The 25,081-nt window shown below is 43.3% G+C and overlaps 1 protein-coding gene across 1 annotated transcript in view; it reads left to right on the plus strand.

Annotated features, from left to right (window-relative positions):
* ALG6 (ALG6 alpha-1,3-glucosyltransferase) overlaps positions 1-23,021 on the plus strand; it is an 84,148-nt gene extending 61,127 nt beyond the window's left edge. Inside the window, exons 11-14 of the mRNA XM_089653381.1 lie at positions 776-846; positions 15,163-15,231; positions 19,112-19,310; positions 22,729-23,021. Of these exons, the coding sequence (XP_089509507.1) occupies positions 776-846; positions 15,163-15,231; positions 19,112-19,310; positions 22,729-22,926 (537 nt within the window). The 3' untranslated portion in view covers positions 22,927-23,021. The remainder of the gene's footprint in view (positions 1-775; positions 847-15,162; positions 15,232-19,111; positions 19,311-22,728) is intronic.
* Positions 23,022-25,081: the final 2,060 nt, after the last annotated feature.

Below are 25,081 nucleotides of genomic sequence, written 5' to 3' on the forward strand. Positions count from 1 at the left end.
GAGAAGTCTGGCCAGAAGTGATCTCCATGGAAGAATTGCAGAGCTGGAGATTTGTTCAGGATCAATGATGTCCTCAATGCTGAGAAATACAGGCAGATACTTATCCATCATGCCATACCATCAGGGTAAAGCGGGTGATGTGCCCCAAATTTATTCTGCAGCAGGACAAGCACCCCAAAAATACAGCAAATATCATTAACTGTCAGTTATGATGATAGTTAATCATCATTAACTATCTTCAGTGTAAAGAAGAACAAGGAGTCCTGGAACTGGTGGTTTGGCCCCCGCAGAGCCCTGATCTCGCCATCATGGAGTCTGTCTGGGATTACATGAAGAGACAGAAGGATTTGAGGAAGCCGACATCCACAGAAGATCTGTGTTTAGTTCTCCAAGATGTTTGGAACAACCTACCTGTCAAGTTCCTTCGAAAACTGTGCGCAAGTCTACCTAGAAGGCGGCAAAGGGTGGTCACACCAAATATTGATTCGATTTGCATTTCTCTTCTGTTCACTTACTTTCCATTTTGTTAATTGATAAAAATAAACTATTAACACTTCTGTTTCTGAAAGCTTTCTTCATTTACCAAATTGTTTCACACCTGCCTAAAACTTTTGCACAGTAATGTACACTGGTCTATACTGAGCCAAAGTAACTATGTAAAAACATCCATATCTGGATTTCCTCTTTGCCATCCATAACAATGGACCATACGTTCATTATACCACCAGACTGCTGAGCCTTCATATCTCTTTAATTATGTTCTTTTTTTTTTCAGGTAATCTGTGCCTTGTCCTTCTTCCTTTTCTCCTTCCAAGTCCATGAAAAGTCCATTCTTCTGGTCTCCTTGTAAGTAGTCACAATTCTCTGAAGTGAGCTTGCTTCACAATGCTTGGTTATGTTACATGAGATGACCGGAGACTGCGGACATAGTACAGGAGATGACCAGAGACTGCGGACATAGTACAGGGGATGACCAGAGACTATGGACACAGTACAGGGGATGACCAGAGGCTGCAGACATAGTACAGGAGATGACCAGAGACTGCGGACATAGTGCAAGGGTGACCAGAGACTGCAGAAATAGTACAGGAGATGACCAGAGACTGCAGACATAGTACAGGAGATGACCAGAGACTGCGGACATAGTACAGGAGATGACCAGAGACTGCGGATATAGTACAGGAGATGACCAGAGACTGCAGACATGGTACAGGAGATGACCAGAGACTGCGGAAATAGTACAGGGGATGACCAGAGACTGCGGACATAGTACAGGAGATGACCAGAGACTGCGGACACAGTACAGGGGATGACCAGAGACTGCGGACATACTACAGGAGATGACCAGAGACTGCGGACATAGTACAGGAGATGACCAGAGACTGCGGACACAGTACAGGGGATGAGCAGAAACTGCGGACACAGTACAGGGGATGACCAGAGACTGCGGACATAGTACAGGAGATGACCAGAGACTGCAGACACAGTACAGGAGATGACCAGAGACTGCAGACATAGTACAGGAGATGACCAGAGACTGCAGACACAGTACAGGAGATGACCAGAGACTGCGGACACAGTACTGGAGATGACCAAGAGACTGCGGACATAGTACAGGAGATGACCAGAGACTGCGGACATAGTACAGGAGATGACCAGAGACTGCAGACATAGTACAGGAGATGACCAGAGACTGCGGACATAGTACTGGAGATGACCAGAGACTGCAGACATAGTACAGGAGATGACCAGAGACTGCGGACATAGTACTGGAGATGACCAGAGACTGCAGACATAGTACAGGAGATGACCAGAGACTGCAGACATAGTACAGGAGATGACCAGAGACTGCAGACACAGTACAGGAGATGACCAGAGACTGCGGACATAGTACAGGAGATGACCAGAGACTGCGGACATAGTACAGGAGATGACCAGAGACTGCGGACATAGTACAGGAGATGACCAGAGACTGCGGACATAGTACTGGAGATGACCAGAGACTGCGGACATAGTACAGGAGATGACCAGAGACTGCGGACATAGTACAGGAGATGACCAGAGACTGCAGACACAGTACAGGAGATGACCAGAGACTGCGGACATAGTACAGGAGATGACCAGAGACCTTTCAGCAATGCACATACTGGTATATACAGTTTGGTATAGCAGTGCACAGGCAGTCTATGGGGGGGGGGATGTACCTGGCCAGCCGGGCTCAGCATCCTTTCTGAGTGCGGGGCTCACAACGATGTCTTCAGCGTACCCTGTCAGCTCTGCAGTGGATTGGCACCTTTGGGGGGGGGGGGGGGGATGCCCAAATTTCACAGGTACCTGCTCCCACTTCCACTGTGATCGCCTAGGCAATTCACAAAGCGCAGCGCTTATCACACACGTGCAGTGGGCACCCAGATGTGAAGCCGCAAGCTGTCACAGCCGGGTGCCCACACTGAAGATGCCGGGGAGAGAAGACGGCTGTTGAAACCAGCAGTGGTGAGGACACCGCTGGACCGAGGGACAGGTAAGTGGCTGTATTTAAAAAGTACTATTTTTGTAGCTGCTGACTTTTTTTTTTGCAGCTGGAACTCCGCTTTAAAGAGCAGCTGCTTTGGACTTTGCCAGGTGCTGCTGCACTGCTGACTCGCACTCTGGGGGGGGTCCTGGTCTATTTTCGCACAGACATTCCCCCAATTTTTTTTGGGGGGGGGGGGAGTGCGTCTTATAGAGCAAAAAATACAGTAATTAAAATCACATAGTTAAAAAATGTCCAGGAAGTATAATCCCAAAATATCAAGATAGTGATATATACAAAAATGCTTTTTTAAAACTCCCTTACCCGAAACACTGGAGAGGGTAACGCGTTTCACAGATATCGCTTCTTCAGGACCTTGTGTTCTTGGGGACAAAGAGGAATAACCTGACTAAGAAAATTTGTTGCAAAATGCATATTTGATGTACAAATTTATTGTATTTTCTTAGGGTATTCTTTTTTGTCTCCAAGAATTCAAGGTCCTGAAGAAGCAATATATGTGAAACGCGTTGACCTCTCAGGTGTTTGGGGCCAAGAAGTTTTGGAATAGCATTTTTGCGTATCGCTCTCTTGATGTATTGGGATTATACTTCCTGAACAATTTTTAAATTTGTGATTTTAACCACTTCCCGTCCGGCCCATGTCTATAAACGGCCGGACAGGTGCAGTGCAGGGTCAGGTGGTCGTTTGTGAGGTCCCGATCATGTGATCACTGATTGACCAGGGGACCTCTGATTACATATATTACATGCGTATGTACAATACGCATCTGGTGAGTGCGTATTCTTACCACACCTTTTGAGCACATCACTGAGTATTGAAACCGCTCACAATTGTGATTGACACCTTAGCACGGACTGTCACTTTATGAACATTTTATCTTCATTTTCATTTATACATATCCTGTTTAATGGACAATAATTTATATTAATTTTAGCGCTGCACTTTTTATTTATAAAATTTTATAACGGAAACAAAGAAAAACGTGTTTTTTTTTCTAAATGTTTGGTCTTTTTTTTGTTAATTTAGCAAAAAAATAAAAACCCCAGCGGTGATAAAATACCACCAAAAGAAAGCTCTAGTTGTGTGAACAAAATTATAACATTTGGGTTCAGTGTTGCATGACTGCGCAATTGTCATTCAAAGCGTGAGAGCTCTGAAAGCTGAAAATTGTCCTGGACAGGAAGGGGGTACAAGTGCCCGGTATGGAAGCAATATATGTGAAGCGCGTTAACCCCTCGGGTGTTTCAGGACAAGACGTTCTGGATTAGCATTTGTGCGTTTCGCTATCTCCATGTATTGGGATTATACTTCCTGAACAATTTATACATTTGTGATTTTAATTGTGTAATAGATGTTATTTGAATGGTATGTGTATGTTCTCTCTGGTACCAGTGAATTCCGTAGGTTTCGGTCCTTTCGTGGTTCTGTTGCGTGGTTTTATCTGTGTGTAGCCCTCATTAGGTTGGCTATCCGGAGATGTGAGCCACGCATAGGATTCTGATCATCAGGGAATACACACTCGGACACGTAGTGACCGATCGGTTGTGTGCCAGGATCTTTTGCAACCTTTTCCCCCTGAAAAAAGATTTAACTAAACCGTGACAAAGGATCACTCCTTTTTTATGAAGAAAAGGGAGGTGCCAGCTGTATAGATTATCCATCATGTCAGAAAATCTTGCGTGCAGTCCTGTGCAGACTCGCTTGTTATTAACCTCTTGGCGCCGGCGCCTCCCGTCCGGCCATTGTATATAAACGGCCGGACGGTGGCAGTGCAGGGTCGGGTGGCCGTTTATAAATGGCCTCCCCGCCCCCTGCTTGTGCGCGCTCCCTGGGAGCGTGCAGCACCGCGATCCGGTGCCCGCTGTGTCCTCCAATCACAGTGGAACACCGATCGTTGTACAGGACTTCTGTGTGAGGTCTCGATCATGTGATCACTGATTGACCAATCAGTGATCACATGCAGAGTAGTAAGCAAGATGTCACTTCTGACATCATTGCTTACTACATGTGAAATCTGTGAATGATCACAGAGATCACATGGTACAGGGCTATTCACAACAGCCTTGTACCATGTGACAAGCTGTGACCAATCACAGCTCACACAGTATTTCTCAATGGCTGCAAGAATGCAGCCAGAGAGGAGAAATTATTGTTTTTACAGCCTTTATGGGTGTAAAAGCAAACAGTGTAAAAAAACAAACAAACAAAAATCTTCATCACCCCCCCCACAAGTAGTATGGTGACACTGTACTGCTAGGGTGGCAGTATGTTAAGAAAAAAAACATAAATTATAATATAAAAAAATTTAATAAAAATGTAAATACCGTATTTGCCGGCGTATAAGACGACCCCCCTACTTTTCCTGCTAAAATTTAGTGTTTGAGCTATACTCGCCGTATAAGACTACCCCTCTTCCAATGCACACCAGTGGCAGGAATAGTGCCCCATCATTGGTGTCAGTGGGAGGAATAGTGCCCCATCATTGGTATCAGTGGCAGGAATAGTGCCCCATCATTGGTATTAGTGGGGGGAATAGTGCCCCATCATTGGTATCAGTGGGAGGAATAGTGCCCCATCATTGGTATCAGTGGCAGGAATAGTGCCCCATCATTGGTATCAGTGGGAGGAATAGTGTCCCATCATTGGTATCAGTGGCAGGAATAGTGCCCCATCATTGGTATCAGTGGGAGGAATAGTGCCCCAACATTGGTATCAGTGGGAGGAATAGTGCCCCATCAGTGGTATCAGTGGGAGGAATAGTGCCCCATCATTGGTATCAGTGGGAGGAATAGTGCCCCATCATTGGTATCAGTGGCAGGAATAGTGCCCCATCATTGGCATTAGTGGCAGGAATAGTGCCCCATCATTAGTATCAGTGGGAGGAATAGTGCCCCATCATTGGTGTCAGTGGGAGGAATGGTGTCCCAACATTGGTGTCAGTGGGAGGAATGGTGTCCCATCATTGGTGTCAGTGGGGGGTGGAATAGTGCCCCATCATTGGTGTCAGTGGGGGGGGGGGGGGAATAGTGCCCCATCGTTGATGTCAGTAGGGGGGAGGAATAGTGCCCCATCGTTGATGTCAGTGGGGGGGAGGAATAGTGCCCCATCGTTGGTGTCAGTGGGGGGGAGGAATAGTGCCCCATTGTTGGTGTCAGTGGGGGGGAGGAATAGTGCCCCATCGTTGGTGTCAGTGGGAGGAATAGTGCCCCATCATTGGTATCAGTGGGAGGAATAGTGATCCATCATTGGTATCAGTGACACCAATGATGGGGCACTATTCCTCCCACTGACTCTTGCTGACCCTGTTCTCGTATGGTGCTGCTGCAGCCAGCATATGTGGTTGCAGCAGCACCTCTACACTGACCACTTACCTGCTGGTCCTGCACTCGATTTTCGAGGGGCCGCTCGGCTCCACCCCCTCGCCGGTGATTGGCCGCCTGTGTGCCTTTCCTGAGCTACAGTTCTGGCGGCCAATCACTGGTGAGGAGGCGGAGCCGAGCAGCCGCACGAACATCCAGTGGCCGAACTGAAGGCGCAGCCGCGCTTCCTGGACCGGATCGTCGTGGGACCGGAGCCAGGTAAGAAACAGCCGCTGCCCACCCCTGTACTTAGTGTCCCTTCCATTGGGGGAAGGGGGGGGGCGGCGGCGGCAACGCGCCGCCCCCCTAAAAAGTGTCAGTATGTCGTATACCGGCGTATAAGACGACCCCCGACTTTTGAGAAGATTTTCAAGGGGTAAAAAGTCGTCTTATACGCCGGCAAATACGGTAATTATAATTTTTGGTTATAAACTGATTTGGGTTATTATTTTTTTTTTTTTTTTACTAAAAAGATAACTGAATATATTTTGGCCAAAATTTATGATGAAATATATTATTTATTTGCAAAATCATATAAGAAAAACACTTTTTTTCCAAATTTTTGGACTTTTTCATTTATATAGCAAAAAATAAAAATCCCGGTGGTAAATAAATAACACCAAAAGCTTTATCTGTCTCCAAAAAATGCTAAAAATTCATATGGGTACAAGGTTGCATGACCGCGCAATTGTCATCCAAAGTGTTATAGCGCTGAAAGCTGAAAATTGGCCTGGACAGGAAGGGGGTGAAAGTGTCCGGACTTGAAGTGGTTAAGAGTTTCAGCAGCCGGGAGGCGGGGTTTTAGGGTCATGTGACTGCTGTGATTCGCGGTCACATGATCGGAAAAGGTCCCGATCGAAAGGGGAGATCGGGACCTTTCCGGGAGTTGAGTACATATGTGCTGCGAGCACGCAGGACGCGCGCTCTCAGCACATGTGTAATTTCTAATTGCGTGCAAATGTGTGGCCGCTCGGTGTCAAGACCCAGACGCCGAGTGGCCGCATATTTGCGTGCGATCGGCGTCAAGGGGTTAAAGTAGTTGTGAGCTTAAAGTGCTTTCTTATACAGTTATAACCATGCCGGTGCCATGACTGCTTTTCCTTATGCAGGCCATACATGGTTCGAATTCCGAACGATTTTTTGTCCGAAAATCGAAAATCGGCACACACAATCGGTGATGTCATTGGGGGCGGAGTTATAAATGGTTTGATATGTGATTGTTCATGTTTTGAAATGATCTTTCTTACCTCTTTTTACAAAGTTAAAAAATTCTATCATGTGACCACGCATCTCTTCTTCCTGATAGTGGGGGCGGGGTTACAGGACACTGTGCCTGTACTCCGTAGTCAGTTCAGCCTTAGACAAGATGCAGGCTGTTTTTTTGTATTCCAATGATTTTTATTAGTTTATAAACATTTAAAAAAAAAACAGGAACAACAAGACACGCCCACGCAGGGGCCATCAATAGCTAAATGACAAAAACATTGGTATAACATCAACAGTAACTCTAACCAAAGGCAGCTCTCCACCGCCACGCCAAAAACAAACAGAAATAGAAAAGGAAAGAGGAGTACAAAAGGAAAAAGATGACAAGACCAAGAGCAGGGGTCCAGGAACGCCGATACCGAGCAACATCACATCCCAAGACTAGCCGGGGGGAGCGAGGGAAGGGCATATTGTAACCACGGCTCCCATATTTTCAACAATTTCCGTTGGGAGTCGTTAAAAATACTTGACATCTGTTCATTGAGCATCAGAGTGGTCATACGGTCCCCTGAAGAGAGACAAACGGGCTCTTCCAGGCCTGAACAATTGTGGCCAACAAAAACCAATAGGAAGCCATCTTCTGCTGGTGAACCAAGAGGCCCGGTATGGGACAATGAAGCAAAGCGTACCGAGCATCCCGGCGTATGGAGAGAAGGTGAAAAGGAGGCCAAACACACGAGACCAAAAACCAACCAGTCTTGGGCATGACCACCAGATATGCAATACATCACCACGATGGCCACCACCCCGATGCAGGCTGTTTTTTGAGCAGGGGGAGTGTTCTAGAGGCAGGCTGTGATTGGAGGACTCCTTCATACCACAATGCAAATAAAAACACACCTAAAGTGCATATGCACATGTTTAACCCCTTCGCGCTGGCGCCTCCCGGCCCTTTAAGGGTTTCAGAAGCTGGGAAACGGGGTGGGGTTCAGGGTCATGTGACCGCCGTGACGCGCCGTCACGGCGGTCACATGATTGGGAAAGGTCCCGATCGAAAGAGGAGATCGGGACCTTTCCGTGAGTATCGGACCTGTGTGCTGGGAACGCGCAGGGCGCACGCTCTCAGCACATATGTTCTTTTTTTAATAGAACGCAAGTATGCGGCCGCTCGGCGTCTAGGCCCAGACGCCGGAAGGTCGAACATTTGCGTTCGGCCAGCGTGAAGAGGTTAAATGCCTATTTTTTTCAAATAATACATTTTAATCATTTTTATTTTATTCTTTTTTTTTTTTTTTAACTAAATTACCTAATTATTATACTACTACTAGTAATAATTAAATACATACCTTTTTTTAATTAATAATAGGTTTTATTGTAACAATTTTTATATATTTATTTTTTAAATAATTACCTAAATAATATAAATAATTAAATACCTACCCTTTTCAATTAATAATAACTTTTAATGTAATTATTTTTAGTAAAATAGTTACCTAATTATTATACTACTACTAGTAATAAGTAAATGGGTACCTTTTTTTTAATTAATAATACGTTTTATTGTAACAATTTTTATGTATTTGTTTTTTAAATAATTTCCTAATTATTATACTACTACTGTTAATAATTAAATACCTACCCTTTTCAATTAATAATAACTTTTAATGTAATTATTTTTAGTAAAATAGTTACCTAATTATTATACTACTACTAGTAATAAGTAAATGGGTACCTTTTTTTTAATTAATAATACGTTTTATTGTAACAATTTTTATGTATTTTTTTTTAAATAATTACCTAATTATTATACTACTACTGTTAATAATTAAATGCCTACCCTTTTCAATTAATAATAACTTTTAATGTAATTATTTTTAGTAAAATAGTTACCTAATTATTGTACTACTACTCGTAATAAGTAAATGACTACCTTTTTTTAAAATTAATAATACGTTTTATTGTAACAATTTTTATGTATTTATTTTTTTTAAATAATTACCTAATTATTATACTACTACTGTTAATAATTAAATGCCTACCCTTTTCAATTAATAATAAATTTTAATGTAATTATTTTTAGTAAAATAGTTACCTAATTATTGTACTACTACTCGTAATAAGTAAATGGGTACCTTTTTTAATTAATACGTTTTATTGTAACAATTTTTATGTATTTTTTTTTTAAATAATTACCTAATTATTATACTACTACTGTTAATAATTAAATGCCTACCCTTTTCAATTAATAATAACTTTTAATGTAATGATTTTTCTTTTTTTTTTTTGTAAAAATAATGACCTAACTATTATACTACTAGCAGTAATTATGAAATAGCTGCCTTTTAATACTAACTTTTGTTTTCTTTTTGTAGTAATAATAATGATCTAATTATTATACTACTAATAATGGTAATTAAGTACCTCCTTATTTATTTTTTTTTTTTTTTTTGGGAGACCTGTTTGAAATGTTTTTTATCATTGCCTAAAACTGCAGCATGTCTGTCTTTTTCCTGAAAGTTCCTCAACACACTTGTATGGTATAAACAGGCCACACAGAACAATTGTTTTTTTTGTTTTTTTTTGTTAGCACCCTTGTGTTGCGCCTATGTTGATTAGCCCAGCTCAGTACGCCTGGTGTGAACAAACCGGAAAGCTTGGTAGCATGTGGAAGTTGCTGGAAATTTGGGAGAAGGACACAAGAAGAGTACATAGAAGTTCATTAACAATCCTCCTGTGCTTGCCTTGTGGTTGAATGTGCTCTGATTGCGGGGCTTTGTTATTGTAATGAGCGGGATGAGTGGGCAATCAGTAGCCATGTTGTTTCTCACACTGGCCCTCTGCTGAGTTTCATTGACTGGTTGTCAGTGAGATGTGAATGGCCTAATCTGCTGTAATTCTTTTGTAATTGCCTGTAATGAGCCTCAGATAGCCTTGTTTACACAACACTTCACAAGCAAGCTGGCCACAAAAGGAGTTGTCACCCTGGCCAGCTTGCACAGAGAGGAGGAAGTGACACCTCCATTTGTTTAGGTGAGGAAATTGGCTGGGGGGGTTTCTTTCATGGGGTAAGGTGGTGGTGGGGGGGGGTTGCAGTTTGTTTAAACTCCTCTGTTGTGGAGATGATGTGGGATATAATGGGGCATAGCACCTGGCCTCCAACTACAAATTCCAGCACCTGCTAACCAATACAAAAACAGGAAAGGTGTGTTTCTATTTGCAATTGAACAGTTTCAGACAACTGACCCTGTGTGCAGAAATGGGCGGAGTCTTGGCTGGGAGGTTTCGTGCTCTTGTCTTGCAGCGCTGAGGTCCTGGGCACACGATTCAGAGGAAGGACGCATGATCTAAGGCAGGTGTTTAATTATTACTACTAGTAGTATAGTAGTTAGGTAATTATTTTTGCTAAAAAAAATAAAAAAATTTTTATAGTAAAAGTTATCAATTGAAAAAGGTAGGTATTTATTAATAGTAGTAGTATAATAAGTAATTATTAAAAAAAATATATAAAAATTGTTACAATAAAATTTGTTAATTAAAAAAGGCAGGTATTTAATTATTACTGCTAGTTGCACAATAGGTAATTATTTTTGCTAAAAAAATAAAATAAAAATTTTTACATTAAAAGTTATTATTAATTGAAAAAGGTAGGTATTTAATTATTAATAGTAGTAGTATAATAGTTGGGTAATTATTTAAAAAAAAATACATAAAAATTGTTACAATAAAATTTATTATTAATTAAAAAAGGCAGGTATTTAATTATAACTACTAGTAGTATAATAGGTAATTTTTGCTATTAAAAAAAGAAACATTTTTACATCAAAAGTTATTAATTGAACAATGTAGGTATTTAGTTATTAATAGTGGTAGTATAATAGGTAATTATTTTTACTAAAAAAAAAGAAAAATTATTATATTAAAAGTTATTAATTGAAAAAGGTAGGTATTTAATTATTAATAGTAGTAGTATAATAGTTAGGTAATTATTTTTGCTATAAAAAAAAGAAAATGTTTTACATTAAAAGTTATTAATTGAAAAATGTAGGTATTTAATTATTAATAGTGGTAGTATAATAGGTAATTATTTTTACTAAAAAAAAAAAAAGAAGTATAATAGTTAGATAATTATTTTTACTAAAAAACAAACAAACAACATTATTACATTAAAAGTGATTATTAATTGAAAAAGGTAGGTATATAATTATTAATAGTAGTAGTTGGGTAAATATTCAGGTGAAGGACGCACATGTGAGTGAGATCCTGGGCACACGATTCAGGCGAAGGACGCATGCGTGAGATCTTGGGCACACGGTTCAGGCGAAGGAAGGACGCACGTGTGAGTGGGATCCTAGGCACACGGTTAAGGCGAAGGACGCACGTGTGAGTGAGATCCTAGGCACACGGTTAAGGCGAAGGACGCACGTGTGAGTGAGGTCCTGGGCACACGATTCAGGCGAAGGACGCACGTATGAGTGAGATCCTGGGCACACGGTTTAGGCGAAGGACGCACGTGTGAGTGAGATCCTGGGCACACGATTCAGGCGAAGGACGCACGTGTGAGTGGGATCCTGGGCACACGATTCAGGCGAAGGACGCACGTGTGAGTGAGATCCTGGGCACACGGTTCAGGCGAAGGAAGGACGCACGTGTGAGTGGGATCCTAGGCACAAGGTTAAGGCGAAGGACGCACGTGTGAGATCCTGGGCACACGGTTCAGGCGAAGGAAGGACGCACGTGTGAGTGAGATCCTGGGCACTCGGTTCAGGCGAAGGAAGGACGCACGTGTGAGTGAGATCCTTGGCACACGATTCAGGCGAAGGACGCACGTGTGAGTGGGATCCTGGGCACACGGTTCAGGCGAAGGACGCATGTGTGAGTGAGATCCTGGGCACACGATTCAGGCGAAGGACGCACGTGTGAGTGGGATCCTGGGCACACGGTTCAGGCGAAGGACGCATATGTGAGTGAGATCCTGGGCACACGATTCAGGCGAAGGACGCACGTGTGAGTGGGATCCTGGGCACACGGTTCAGGCGAAGGAAGGACGCACGTGTGAGTGAGATCCTGGGCACACGGTTCAGGCGAAGGACGCATGCATGAGGGTTGTGTTCTCCCACAATTCAAAAATCAATCCACACTAATTCCTCAAGTTGTAATTGCATATAAGGTGTATGTAAACCCTAAAAATCTACTTTTTTTGGTCCGCTAAATATGCCATGAAAGATATTTTATTGTACTATTTAACAATTATATTCGATGGTCTTCCAGCCAAACTGGATCTGTTTCCTGACAGTGGTAGGGATGGAGGGGCTCGTTCACACTGTGCTGACGGGTATTTTGCAACATGGGGAAAAAAAAGACTCTATTTCATTTTAGAGGAGCTGTTCGCACAGTGGAGGAAAGTGCGCAATGATAACGTTTTGATTGGTTGTCCTGCCATTCATTTTGTTTTAATGACTTTCTTCACAACTGACATTCATGGGAAACTGCCTGGCGATGGGCAGATAACCTAGCAGAGCCACAATTAAAAGTAGCGAAGTTCTGAAGAGCTAAAGGCAGTGGCGTCCCTAGGCAGGTGTGAGGGGTGGGGTGCGCCCCGCACCGATTGTCACCGGACCCGCTCCACAAAAAGGTAAACTGTAAAGCAAGCCGACGATCCCCGCAGGATGGATCGGATCTGCGGATTGAGCATAATGGATTGGACCATTATGCGCCCCAATCCGCAGATCCAATCCATCCTGCGGGGATCATCGACTTGCTTTACAACTTACCTTTTCGTGGAGCGGGTCCGGTGTCACCCCGTATAGGTTGCATGCCGACGATCCCTGCAGAATGGATGGGATCTGCGGATTGAGCATAATGGATCGGACGCTAAACCATTATGCGCCCCAATCCGTAGATCCGATCCATCCTGCAAGGATCATCGGCTTGCTTTACAACTTACCTTTTCGTGGAGCGGGGCGGGTGTCACCCCATATAGGTTGCATGCCGACGATCCCCGCAGGATGGATCGGATCTGCGGATTGGGGAGCATAATGGATCGGACTCCAGTCTATTACGCTCATCCCGCAGATCCGATCCATTCTGCGGGGATCGTCGGAGGGGGCTGTCACCAAGTGTTATTGCACCGGATGACACCAACCCTAGGGATGCCCCTGGCTAAAGGGTCAATAGTTTATCAGAGTTTAGAGTTCTGTTGGTAGTAATTCAGAGTGCAAAGGTTAGTAGTAAGTAACGCCAAGAGCAGGGGTCAGTAGTAAAAAAGAAAGGGTTCAGAGGTCAGTAGTAAGTAACACAGAGTTCAGGGGTCTTTAATAAGGAACATCCAGTGTAGAGGTCAGTAGAAGTAATGCAGAAGTCAGTAGTTTATATTGCACACCATAGAGGTCAGTAGTGTGTAATGCAAAGTGCAGAGGTCAGTAGTATGTAACGCGGAGTACATGGGGTTAGTAGTATGTAATGCGGAGTACATGGGGTTAGTAGTATGTAACGCGGAGTGCATGGGGTTAGTAGTATGTAACGTGGAGTGCATGGGGTTAGTAGTATGTAACGTGGAGTGCATGGGGTTAGTAGTATGTAACGCGGAGTGCATGGGGTTAGTAGTATGTAACGCGGAGTGCATGGGGTTAGTAGTATGTAACGCGGAGTGCATGGGGTTAGTAGTATGTAACGCGGAGTGCATGGGGTTAGTAGTATGTAACGCGGAGTGCATGGGGTTAGTAGTATGTAACGCGGAGTGCATGGGGTTAGTAGTATGTAACGCGGAGTGCATGGGGTTAGTAGTATGTAACGAGGAGTGCATTGGGTTAGTAGTATGTAACGCGGAGTGCATGGGGTTAGTAGAATGTAACGCGGAGTGCATGGGGTTAGTAGTATGTAACGCGGAGTGCATGGGGTTAGTAGTATGTAACGCGGAGTGCATGGGGTTAGTAGTATGTAACGCGGAGTGCATGGGGTTAGTAGTATGTAACTCGGAGTGCATGGGGTTAGTAGTATGTAACGCGGAGTGCATGGGGTTAGTAGTATGTAACGCGGAGTGCATGGGGTTAGTAGTATGTAACGCGGAGTGCATGGGGTTAGTAGTATGTAACGCGGAGTGCATGGGGTTAGTAGTATGTAACGCGGAGTGCATGGGGTTAGTAGTATGTAACGCGGAGTGCATGGGGTTAGTTAATATGTAACGCGGAGTGCATGGGGTTAGTTAATATGTAACGTGGAGGGCGAGGGTCAGTAGTATGTAACGCGGAGGGAGGGGGTCAGTAGTATGTAACTTGGAGGGCGGGGGCCAGGAGTATGTAACGCGGAGGGCGGGGCCAGGAGTATGTAACGCGGAGGGCGGGGGCCAGGTGTATGTAAAGCGGAGGGCGGGGGCCAGGTGTATGTAAAGTGGAGGGCGGGGGCCAGGTGTATGTAAAGTGGAGGGCGGGGGCCAGGTGTATGTAACGCGGAAGGCGGGGGCCAGGAGTATGTAACGCGGAGGGCGGGGCCAGGAGTATGTAACGCGGAGGGCGGGGGCCAGGTGTATGTAAAGTGGAGGGCGGGGGCCAGGTGTATGTAAAGTGGAGGGCGGGGGCCAGGTGTATGTAAAGTGGAGGGCGGGGGCCAGGTGTATGTAACGCGGAAGGCGGGGGCCAGGTGTATGTAACGCGGAAGGCGGGGGCCAGGAGTATGCAACGCGGAGGGCGGGGGCCAGGAGTATGCAACGCGGAGGGCGGGGGCCAGGCGTATGTAACGCGGAGGGCGGGGGCCAGGCGTATGTAACGCGGAGGGCGGGGGCCAGGCGTATGTAACGCGGAGGGCGGGGGCCAGGAGTATGTAACGCGGAGGGCGGGGGCCAGGAGTATGTAACGCGGAGGGCGGGGGCCAGGAGCATGTAACACGAGGGCAAGGAGTATGTAACGCAGAGGGCGGGGGCCAGGAGCATGTAACGTGGGCGCCAGGAGCATGTAACATGGGGGTCAGGTGTATTTAACGCGGGGTTAAAGGTTTTCTTGGAAAATGTTACAGTAATAATTCCAAATGTATGACAGAGTGCTGATTTTATCTTTATGTTCCTCATTTTAGGCCGGTTTGCTTTCTACTCAGTGAGATTCCTCTGATGTCTACATGGTTTTTACTCACATCCACATTCAGGTAACTTCCATTCCTAATTTACAGCTGCATTCGGGGTACATACAAGAATCATGTGGATTCCTCTTGAATCTCGGTGTGCTTTGTGTATTTCTTCCAGATCTGTGCAGTAATCCAGTGTGAGACTTCCTGTAGTAGAGACCGCTCACTGCTGTTCTCTCTCCTTGTGCAGGGTGGCTGGTCTTGTCTCCGCCCCCTCCTGTAGTTTTCTGTAGTGGATGCGGTCTGCTGGGTCGGACTCCTCATTACACAGGTCCCTGCAGATTTTTCTTCAGCCTAGGTTCATACGGAGGAACTGACCCTCGCTTCTTGAGCTGGAGGAAATAATCAGTGGATTGCGTGGTGACTTCACCCCGCATGTGCTCCATTGAGGGAGTTTTACCTGCACATGTGTTCTGTGCTTTGCTGTGCAGGAAGTCCCATTCAGGTCTATTGGGACACAGTGGCTGCACGGACACAGCCGCTGTCGGTGCGCCCACTACGTCTCAGTTGACATGAATGGGACTTCCTGCATTGGGACGCACGGAACATCTGTGCATCCCCCATGCAGGTAAATGCAGCCCTTGGACAGGCTGTAGTACACCTACGTGAACAAGGCCTCGCCCCTAATTGTACTCTTTCATCCTCCTTCCATGTCTTTGCTGCAGGATCCCTATACTGAAGCTGGGAGGACATTCACAGAACTAGCACATCATTTCCTATTGGTGTACTGGCATCTGCGTCTCCTACAGGAAACTCCGCTTGTCCAAAGTGGGCAGAGCCTAGGCATGTCTCACATTTTGATTGACATGCTTGGTATAGAAACAAATCTCACTTCTAGCCACACCCCCTATGATGTTACAGTGTCGCACTGTAGGCCTTTCGAGAACGGAGCGTCACAACATGTGACAGCAATTTGAATAGAGTGTAGATTTGGCACAGTGGGGGAGATTTGCTTAAACTGTTGCCATCAGAATCTGGTGCAGCTGTGCATGGCAGCCAATCAGCTTCTAACTTCAGCTTGTTCAGTTAAGCTCTGACAATAAAATCTGGAAGCTGATTGGTTTCTAAGCCGAGCTACACCAGATTTTGCACTCTCCAGTTTTAGTAAATAACTCCCAGTATGTCTAAATATGACCCAATAGACCTCAGAGCCTGACCACACTGCCCAACGCATTCTGAAATCAAACAGAAGTGGTCAGACCCGCCTCCTCTCTTTCTGCACACTAGTCTTTGAGGACGCTTGCGATGAGGGGCATAGACATTAATCTCTGCCAGCATAGGGCATTGGAGAGGGAGAGCAAGACCTGCATTTCCACAGTGAAACAGGTATTTTAAGGCATTTCAAAGCAAAAATAATAAAAAATAAAGTATGGTGTTACAGGGCTATGAAGAGGAATCACTGTAACGGCTCATGTACACTGCAGCTGATAAACTGACGTTCAGGAGCTTTTCCGCGTTTTTTTCAGTAACCCCTGAACTCTCCCTAATGTTTTCCTATGTGTCCATGTACACAACTTTGTTTACAGGCAGTTGAGTTTACAGTCGTTTTTTTAAATGCTGCAAAATTGCGTTGAAGGAGTAGATTTTACCGGAGTTCCAAAAGCTTGTAAACGCGGTTAACCGCATTTTTAAGCGTTTGCGTTTAAAAGCGGTTTTTGACTGGTCTATATCCAGGGCACAATTCACTATCCGAGTATGCGGTAGGATACTGCATAGCATTTAAAAAAAAAAACCCATTTGAATCCACAAAAAAAGGCTACTAAAATACCGCAGGAGTTATTTTATCAAGTCATGCGCTATTTTAGTAGTGAAAATCATGCATTAATGTTTCAGCTGTCAGCGGGGTTCTCCACTGACAGCTGAATGTAAAAGAAAGAATTGCCGGCAATTAAAAAAATAATTTAAAAAACGGCGTGGAGTCCCCCCTCCCATCCATACCAAGCCCTTCGGGTCTGGTATGGATTTCGAGGGGAAGCCCCACGCCAAAATTTAAAAGAAAATGGTGTGGGGGTCCCCCCCAAAATCCATACCAGACCCTTATCTGAGCATGCAGCCCAGCGGGTCAGGAAAGGGGTGAGCCAGCTGAACCATACCAGGCCACATGCCCTCAACATGGGGGGGGGGGGGGAAGACAAGGGTCTCTTCTCTACAACCCTGGGCTGTGGTTGTGGGTGTCTGCAGGCTTGAGGCTCATCGGAATCTGGAAGCCTCCTTTAGCAAGGGGGTCCCCAGATCCCGCCCCCCCCCCCCCGAACCATACCAGGCCACATGCCCTCAACATGGGGAGGTGCTTTGGGGTAGGGGGAGCTCCTCTCCTCAAAGAACCTTGTCCCCATGGTAATGGGGACAAGGGCCTCTTCCCCACAACCCTGGGCTGTGGTTGTGGGGGTCTGCGGGCGGGGGGGCTCATCGGAATCTGGAATCCCCCTTTAGAAAGGGGGTCCCCAGATCCCGCCCCCCCTCCCCTGAACCATACCAGGCCACATGCCCTCAACATGGGGAGGTGCTTTGAGTTAGGGGGAGAGCTCCCCTCCCCAAAGTACCTTGTCCCCATGTTGATGGGGACAAGGGCCTCTTCCCCACAACCCTGGGCTGTGGTTCTGGGGGTCTGCGGGCCGGGGGCTTATCGAAATCTGGAAGCCCCCTTTAGCAAGGGGGCCTCCAGATCCCGGCCCCCCTGTGAATGAGTATGGGGTACATGGTACCGTTACCCATTCACAAAAAAAAAAGCTGTAGTGTGAAAAAAAACAGGAGACATTCTTTGACAAGTCCTTTATTTATTAAAAGAAGGAAAATAAAACAATGTCCCCAGAAGTAGATCCAATATTCATCACGATGCCCGCCGCTGCTGCTCCGAAGAAAGAAAAAAAAATTCATGCACTTACAGGATAACAAAACCAAAGAACAAAATGGAATATATTAAATGTTTCGGCTGCAATACTCTTCTTTTTTTTCTTTTCTTTTTTTAAGCTAGGAACACTTTCTAACAAGCACAGCACTGCCAATGCAGCGTACGTGTCATTTCCTCTGAGCTGATCTGAAGAATATCTTGGTTACCTTTTGTAAATCACCAATTGCTCTGCCCCCCCCCCCCCCAAGTAATGGACGTGATGAGATATGGACTTGTTTGTAGTCCATAGCAGGAGAGCAGGCTAGGGTGACAACCATGGCTCCCTCTCATAGATACAGTGGAGGAATGATCTAGCCAGAACAGGAAGTGTGTTTTTTGCAGGATTACCAGGTGAAGCAAAAGAGACTTGAAAAAAAAGAAAACTAATGCAGCCACCTCACCAAGGACTAGTAAGCTGCAAAATATTAAATTTTTGGTTTTAGGTTTAGTTACACGTTAATACCTGTAGGCTTTTTAACGTAGACCAGAATACAATTAAAGTGATTTATAAAGATATATTTTTTATTTTTTTTGTAATATCATACTTGCCTGCTTTCCTCCTCTCCTGGCTCCTCCTGCCGTCTGAGTACCCCAGGGGTACTGCTGTGTGCTTGATCCCAAGCCGCACTGTATGCGTCTGTTAACACGCACAGTGCAGCACAGGCCCCCCCCCACTTCCTCATTACTGGATTTGATTGATGGGAGCAGGAGCCAATGGCACCCACTGCTGTCTTTGAGTCCAGCGAGGGGAGAGAGGGCTGCTGCTCTCAGGCACAGTGCTGGGTCAAGATCTGGCTCAGGTACATATTTAAGGGGGCCTGGGGGGAGCTGCACCTAAAAGGGTTTTTAATACATTAAGGTAAAACGCCTGTAGCCTTTACAATCATTTTAAGGAAATAAAAAATTGACAGATTCTAATCTTTACCACTCTCTCCAAATCGAAATAAAAATCTTTACCCCTGTTATACTTCAATGGCCTTTCCTGAGTTCTGATCTTGTGTTTCTCTGCAGCATGCTGCCGCTCCTGATGAAGGATGGACTCCTCATGGCATACGGAATTACAATGCTAGCGTTCCTTCTGGTGACTGCCACCTGCTTGTCCTTCCTTGAGAAAACCTCTGAAGATACAATGAAGTTGAAGGCTTTCTGTCTCTCTATAAGAAGATATTTATCCTGGTTTACAGTTCCAGAGAGTCTGCTGCGTCTACTGGTAAGGAGACCTCAGCCCATCAAAAAGTGTTGACAGGGCTGTGGATAAGGGGGTACCACCAGTCCTCCTGTATGGGGCCCAGGCCTGCAGGGGGGCCCGGGCAGCTGGTGAATCGGATGTGGGCAGGAAGCGTGAACAGGGCAATTACTGGAACCAATCTCCTCTGTGGCTCTCTCTGCCACAGAGAGAGCCACATACTATGCACTGATAGAGCTTTTAAGGGCGCCAGCCTCTGTGTAGCTACTTCCACACTCAGGGCTGCTGTTAGAAACCATGGGGCTCCTTACAGCCGACCTAACAGGGCCCCACAAACCACAGGGCCCCATACAGCCAACCTAACAGGGCCCCCTCATCCCCACAAAAAAAAACACAGCTTACTAAGCTTCAGTTATGAATGAACACAACAAGTGATTGGTAATGATCACTCATTGTGTTCATTCAGGAATGGAAGTGACTGGTAAATTACTGGAACCGATAGTTACATAGTTATTCTGGCTGAAAAAAGACAAAAGTCCATCTAGTTCAACCATAAAAAAAAAAAAGTTATAATCCTACACCCACAGTTGATCCAGAGGAAGGAAAAACCCCAGTAAAGCATGATCCAATTTGCTTCTGCTGGGAAAAAAATTCCTTCCTGATCCCCCGAGAGGCAATCGGATATTCCCTGGATCAGCTTTACCTATAAATGTTATATCCAGTTATATTCTGTGTATCCAAGAAAGAATCCAGGACTTTCCTACAGCAATCCACTGAGCTGGCCACAACCAACTCTTGAGGGAGTCTGTTCCACATTTGGACATACACTTGAGCCATTAAAAAAATAGGTAAATTACATCCATTTATTTATTTATTACTCACGCAGGAACAGGAAGAACATGCAAACTCCATGCAGTCCTGACAGGGATATGAACTCAGGACCCCGGTGCAGCAAGGCAGAAGTGCCAACTGCTAAGCCAGTGTTCTATTTTAACACCTTCCTGCCCGGCCTATAGCAGATTGACGGCTGGGCGGGACAGTCCTTGTTGTAACTTGGCGTCATAAGACGTCCTGTCAAACTGAGCCGCTCACGGGGCCGCGCAGCAGTGCGATCTGTCACCAGCTGTGTCCACGGGTCACTACACTGGCCCGTTGCCAGCGTCATGTGACCGCTGTGACCAATCACAGCAGATCACATGTCAATTGTATACAGCAGATGGCTTCCTGTCATGCCATCCATTGTATACAATTATGTTGTTAGCTGTGACTGGTCAAGGCAGTCACATGATACAGACAGGGCCAATCACAGACCATCTGTATCATGTGATCAGCTTTGCCCAATCAGAGCTCATCACAACAAAAGACTGAACGAATCAGTTTCATTCAGTAACAATGATGGCAAATATCAATGAAATACATCGGTATTAGCAATCATAATGTGTTAAAAAAAAATAAATCCTGATCACTTGCCCAGAGTAGTTCAATTTTACTATGGTAGCATTGTATTGCTTTGGTCATAGTAAAGAAAAAAAAAAAAGAAAAAATTTAATAAAAAAAAAAAGTTCATTTATTATTATTTTCACCAAAGAAATGCAGCAGAATACATTTTGACCTAAATTTCTGAAGAAATGTTATTTATTTGCAAAATTTTGAAACAGAAATGAAGAGAAGTGCGTTTTTTTTTTTTCAAAAGTTTTAAGTGTTTTTTGTTTTAGCAAAAAATAAAAAAACTCAGTGGTGATTAAATGCCACCAAAAAAAAGCTCTATTTGCATGAAAAAAATGATAAAAATTTCATACGGGTACGGTGTTGCATGACCGCACAACTGTCATTCAAAGTGCGACAGCGCTGAAAATTGGCCTGGACAGGAAGGGGGTATAAAGCAGGCCATAGATGGGTCGAGTCAGCCGATTTTCGCACCGTTAATGGGTTAATTGGTCGGCCGTTTTTCTGGATTTTGGCACTTTTTTCAATTGGTAAAGTTGGAAAAAAATCGTCCGATTTTGCCGATCAGCCAATTTTCACGGCAATGATGGGCAAATCGGCCGCTCTTTTTACCGATAAAAAATATGCACATGAGCCGTGACCTGCAAGAAGAAGAAAAAGACAAAGAAGAAGAAGAAAAAGAAGAATTCCAGTCCGCTATTATATTTGACATGAAAAAGTCTTGCAGTTGCAACAATGTATCTATATGTATCCGAATAAAAACCTCTGTATCCGAAATGGATACAAATAGATACATTGTTGCAACTGCAAGACTTTTTCATGTCAAATATAATAGCGGAGCTCTCTGCAAGGGACAGAAGTAATTAAATGCCGGTCATAGACAGGACGGAAATCGGCTGATTTTTTTTTTTCTTTACCGTTGGTGGTAACGTCGGCCTATTGAACGACCGATTTTTCGTTTTTTTTTGTTTAAAAAATGGCCGGTTTTCGACCCGTCTATGGCCTGCGTAAGTGCCCGGTATTGAAGTGGTTTAGGCATTTAACGTCTCTAGGAACGTCTGTTTATCTGTAGGTTTTAGGACGTCAAGGCCGGGCAGTGTCACTTTAACTGCACCACTTCAACAGCTTGTAAAACACCAGGGAGGTGCCAGGCCCAACCATAGAGAACAATGCCTCCCAAGGTGCAATATGTTAAACATTTTAGCTTTTTTGGGGGGGGGGGGGGGGGACGACATAATTACATTCATCTGGCAGAGCAGACTACCGTGGTCACTGTTAGCTGAGCACACTACAGACATAATGCACTATAGCCCACAGTGTGCACATCCCCTGAAACCTGTGAGCAGCAGCAGTGCCAGGGATCCTGCAGAAGAAGCTTTAGTAAATCATCGGGGGCGCTGAATGCTTCTTGGATGATGTGTGAAATGCCTGAAGGTCATTGGAGAGCGTATATATGAGACGGCTAAATCTGCCTCATGAGTGCTATATATTTAAATCAGAAGTATGTGTGATGTGTAAATGCTCCGGGTTTAACCCCCTCACTCCAGGCGCTGATTTTGCCACCGCAAGATCAACAGTTGTCCATCGGCAGCACAGTGGCTAAATGGTTAGCACTTCCGCCTGGCAGTACTAGGGTCATTGGTTCGAATCCCAGCCATGGCACCACCTGCCTGGAGTTTGCATGTTCTCCCTGTGCCTGCGTGGGTTTCCTCCCATACTCCAAAGACATGCTGGTAGGTTAATTGGCTCCTGTCTAAATTGTCCCTAGTATATGTATGTATGAATGTGAGTTAGGGACCTTAGATTGTACGCCCCTTGAGGGTTAGGGACTGATGTGAATGTACAATATATATGTAAAGTGCTGCGTAAATTGACGGCGCAATATAAGAACCTGAAATAAATAATAATACATAAATAATTTAGCCGAGTCTGCATTCGTGGCGTTATTTAAGCCAATAAACTGATACCGGTTTTTGTTTTGTTCTTCTCTCCACAGCTCCTCCTTTCCTTGTTGGCGATGGCCGCCCTGACCATAGGAAGCTGTGCCTTGACTCCGCCTCCTACGCTCCCTGACGTTTTCCCAGTGCTCATCTCTGCTGTCTCCTGCGCCCACTTCCTAATGTTCTTTTTCTACTTTAATATTGTTCATCTATGGGACAGAGCAAATGAGCAGAGCAAGAAGAAAACATATTAAATATTTCTTTTTCTTTTTTTTCCTTTTTTTGCAAATATTCATTTTTGGAGAATTATTGTTGTGTCTCCAGGGACCAGTAAAAAAACATTTACTTTTTTGGTGTAAGGTGTTTTTTTTTTTTTTTTGGGGGGGGGGGGGTTGTTTTTCTTTTACTAGAAATATACAAGAGACAACAGTGGAGTTGTAATTTGAAGTTCTATATTTTATTGGTCCGGAATTTTTATGACAATATTTTTTGCAAACCAGTAAAAAAAATATATTTAGTTTTTGAGGGCTTTTTTGGTGTAAGGTGTTTTTGTTTTGTTTTTTTTGGGGGGGGGGTTGTTTTTCTTTTACTAGAAATATACAAGAGACAACAGTTGAGTTGTAATTTGAAGTTCTATATTTTATTGGTCTGGAATGTTTATGACAATATTTTTTGCAAACCTGTAAAAAATCATTTACTTAGTTTTTGAGGGCTTTTTTGGTGGAAGGTGGTTTTTTTTGGGGGGGGGGGGGGTTTCTTTTACTAGAAATATACAAGAGACAACAGTTGAGTTATAATTTGAAGTTTTATATTTTATTGGTCTGGAATTTTTATGACAATATTTTTTGCAAACCTGTAAAAAAAAACCATTTACTTAATTTTTGAGGGCTTTCTTGGTGTTAGGGTTTTTTGTTTTTTTTTGTGGGGGGGGGGGGGGGGTTCATTTACTAGAAATATACAAGAGACAACAGTTGAGTTGTAATTTGAAGTTTTATATTTTATTGGTCTGAAATTTTTATGACAATATTTTTTGCAACCCTGTAAAAAAAATATACTTAGTTTTTGAGGGCTTTTTTGGTGTAAGGTGTTTTTTTTTTTTTTTGGGGGGGGGGTTGTTTTTCTTTTACTAGACAATGTTTATGACAATATTTTTTTTTATTGGTGTAGGGTTTTTTTTTTTTCTTTTACTAGAAGTATACAAGAGAACAACAGTTGAGTTATAATTAGAAGTTTTATATTTTATTGGTCTGGAATTTCTGACAATATCTTTTGCAAACCTGTACATACATTTTTGGTTTTTATGGTGTTTTGTTTTTTTGTTAATACTATTGGTTTATCCACTGGAAAAAAACACTATCTTTTTTTTTTTTTCAGTTTGTGGTACTAATTATTTTTACTGCTTTCCCATTTCAAATTTAATGTTTCTTTTATTGATAGTTTGTAGATTTATTGAGGTCCATATATTCTGCCCTTAGATAATTCTAAACTAAATACAGAAAAAAAACCACACTTGGTTATAATCTGAATTTTTTTTTAGAATTTATTAGTTTAGGCTGTTTTAAATTTTTTTTATTTCTTTCACAAACCTGTCTATCTTCTTTTTTTTTTTTTTTATAAATAATTTTGGTTAGTCAAGGAAAATGACATTTTTTAAATTAGATTCTGAATTAAATTTTTGTTTTCTTTTGGTTTTTTTTTTATCTATTAACTACCAATAAATCTACTGTTAAATAATTCTGGCAATTCAGCTAATGGGAAATGCAAACTTAGATAATTCTAAAGTAAATACAGAAAAAAAACACACTTAGTTATAATTTTTTTTTTATAATATATTAGTTTAGGCTTTTTTTTTATTTTTTTTTTTCACAAACTTTTGTCTATCTTTTTTTTTTTTAATGATTTTGGTTAGTCAAGGAAAATGACATTTTTTTTTTATTAGATTCTGAATTTATTTGCTTTTGTTTGTTTTGTTTTTTTTTATCTATTAACTACCAATAAATCTGCTGTTAAATATTTCTGGCAATTCAGCTAATGGGAAATGCAAACTGTTATTTTAGCATTAATAAAGTACAGCTGTCATTTTTTTTTTTTTTTTGAGAACTCTATCTTAAATCCTAAAGGATTCAATTAGACATTTATTTTTCCGATCGGCGTTATTTTTCTGATCGTAAACGCTGAGCAAACTGTTGGTGCTATATAACTCCTGTATATTAATAATAATAATTTTACAGTTTTTATTCTTTTGAATATGTATACAGTTTACAAGGGACAGTAAATCCTAATGCCGAAGAGTATTTTTTTACATTCGTATGTTAGATGGAGATTACCAATTAAAAAAAAAAATGTTTTCCTTAAATATAAAAAGTTGTTTTTAAGTTTTGAACAACAAACGGCTCAGATATTGGAGAT

Source organism: Staurois parvus, unplaced genomic scaffold, assembly GCF_062004578.1.
Source record: "Staurois parvus isolate SC_StPar_1 unplaced genomic scaffold, SC_StPar_1.0 ptg000709l, whole genome shotgun sequence".
Lineage (NCBI taxonomy): Eukaryota > Metazoa > Chordata > Amphibia > Anura > Ranidae > Staurois > Staurois parvus.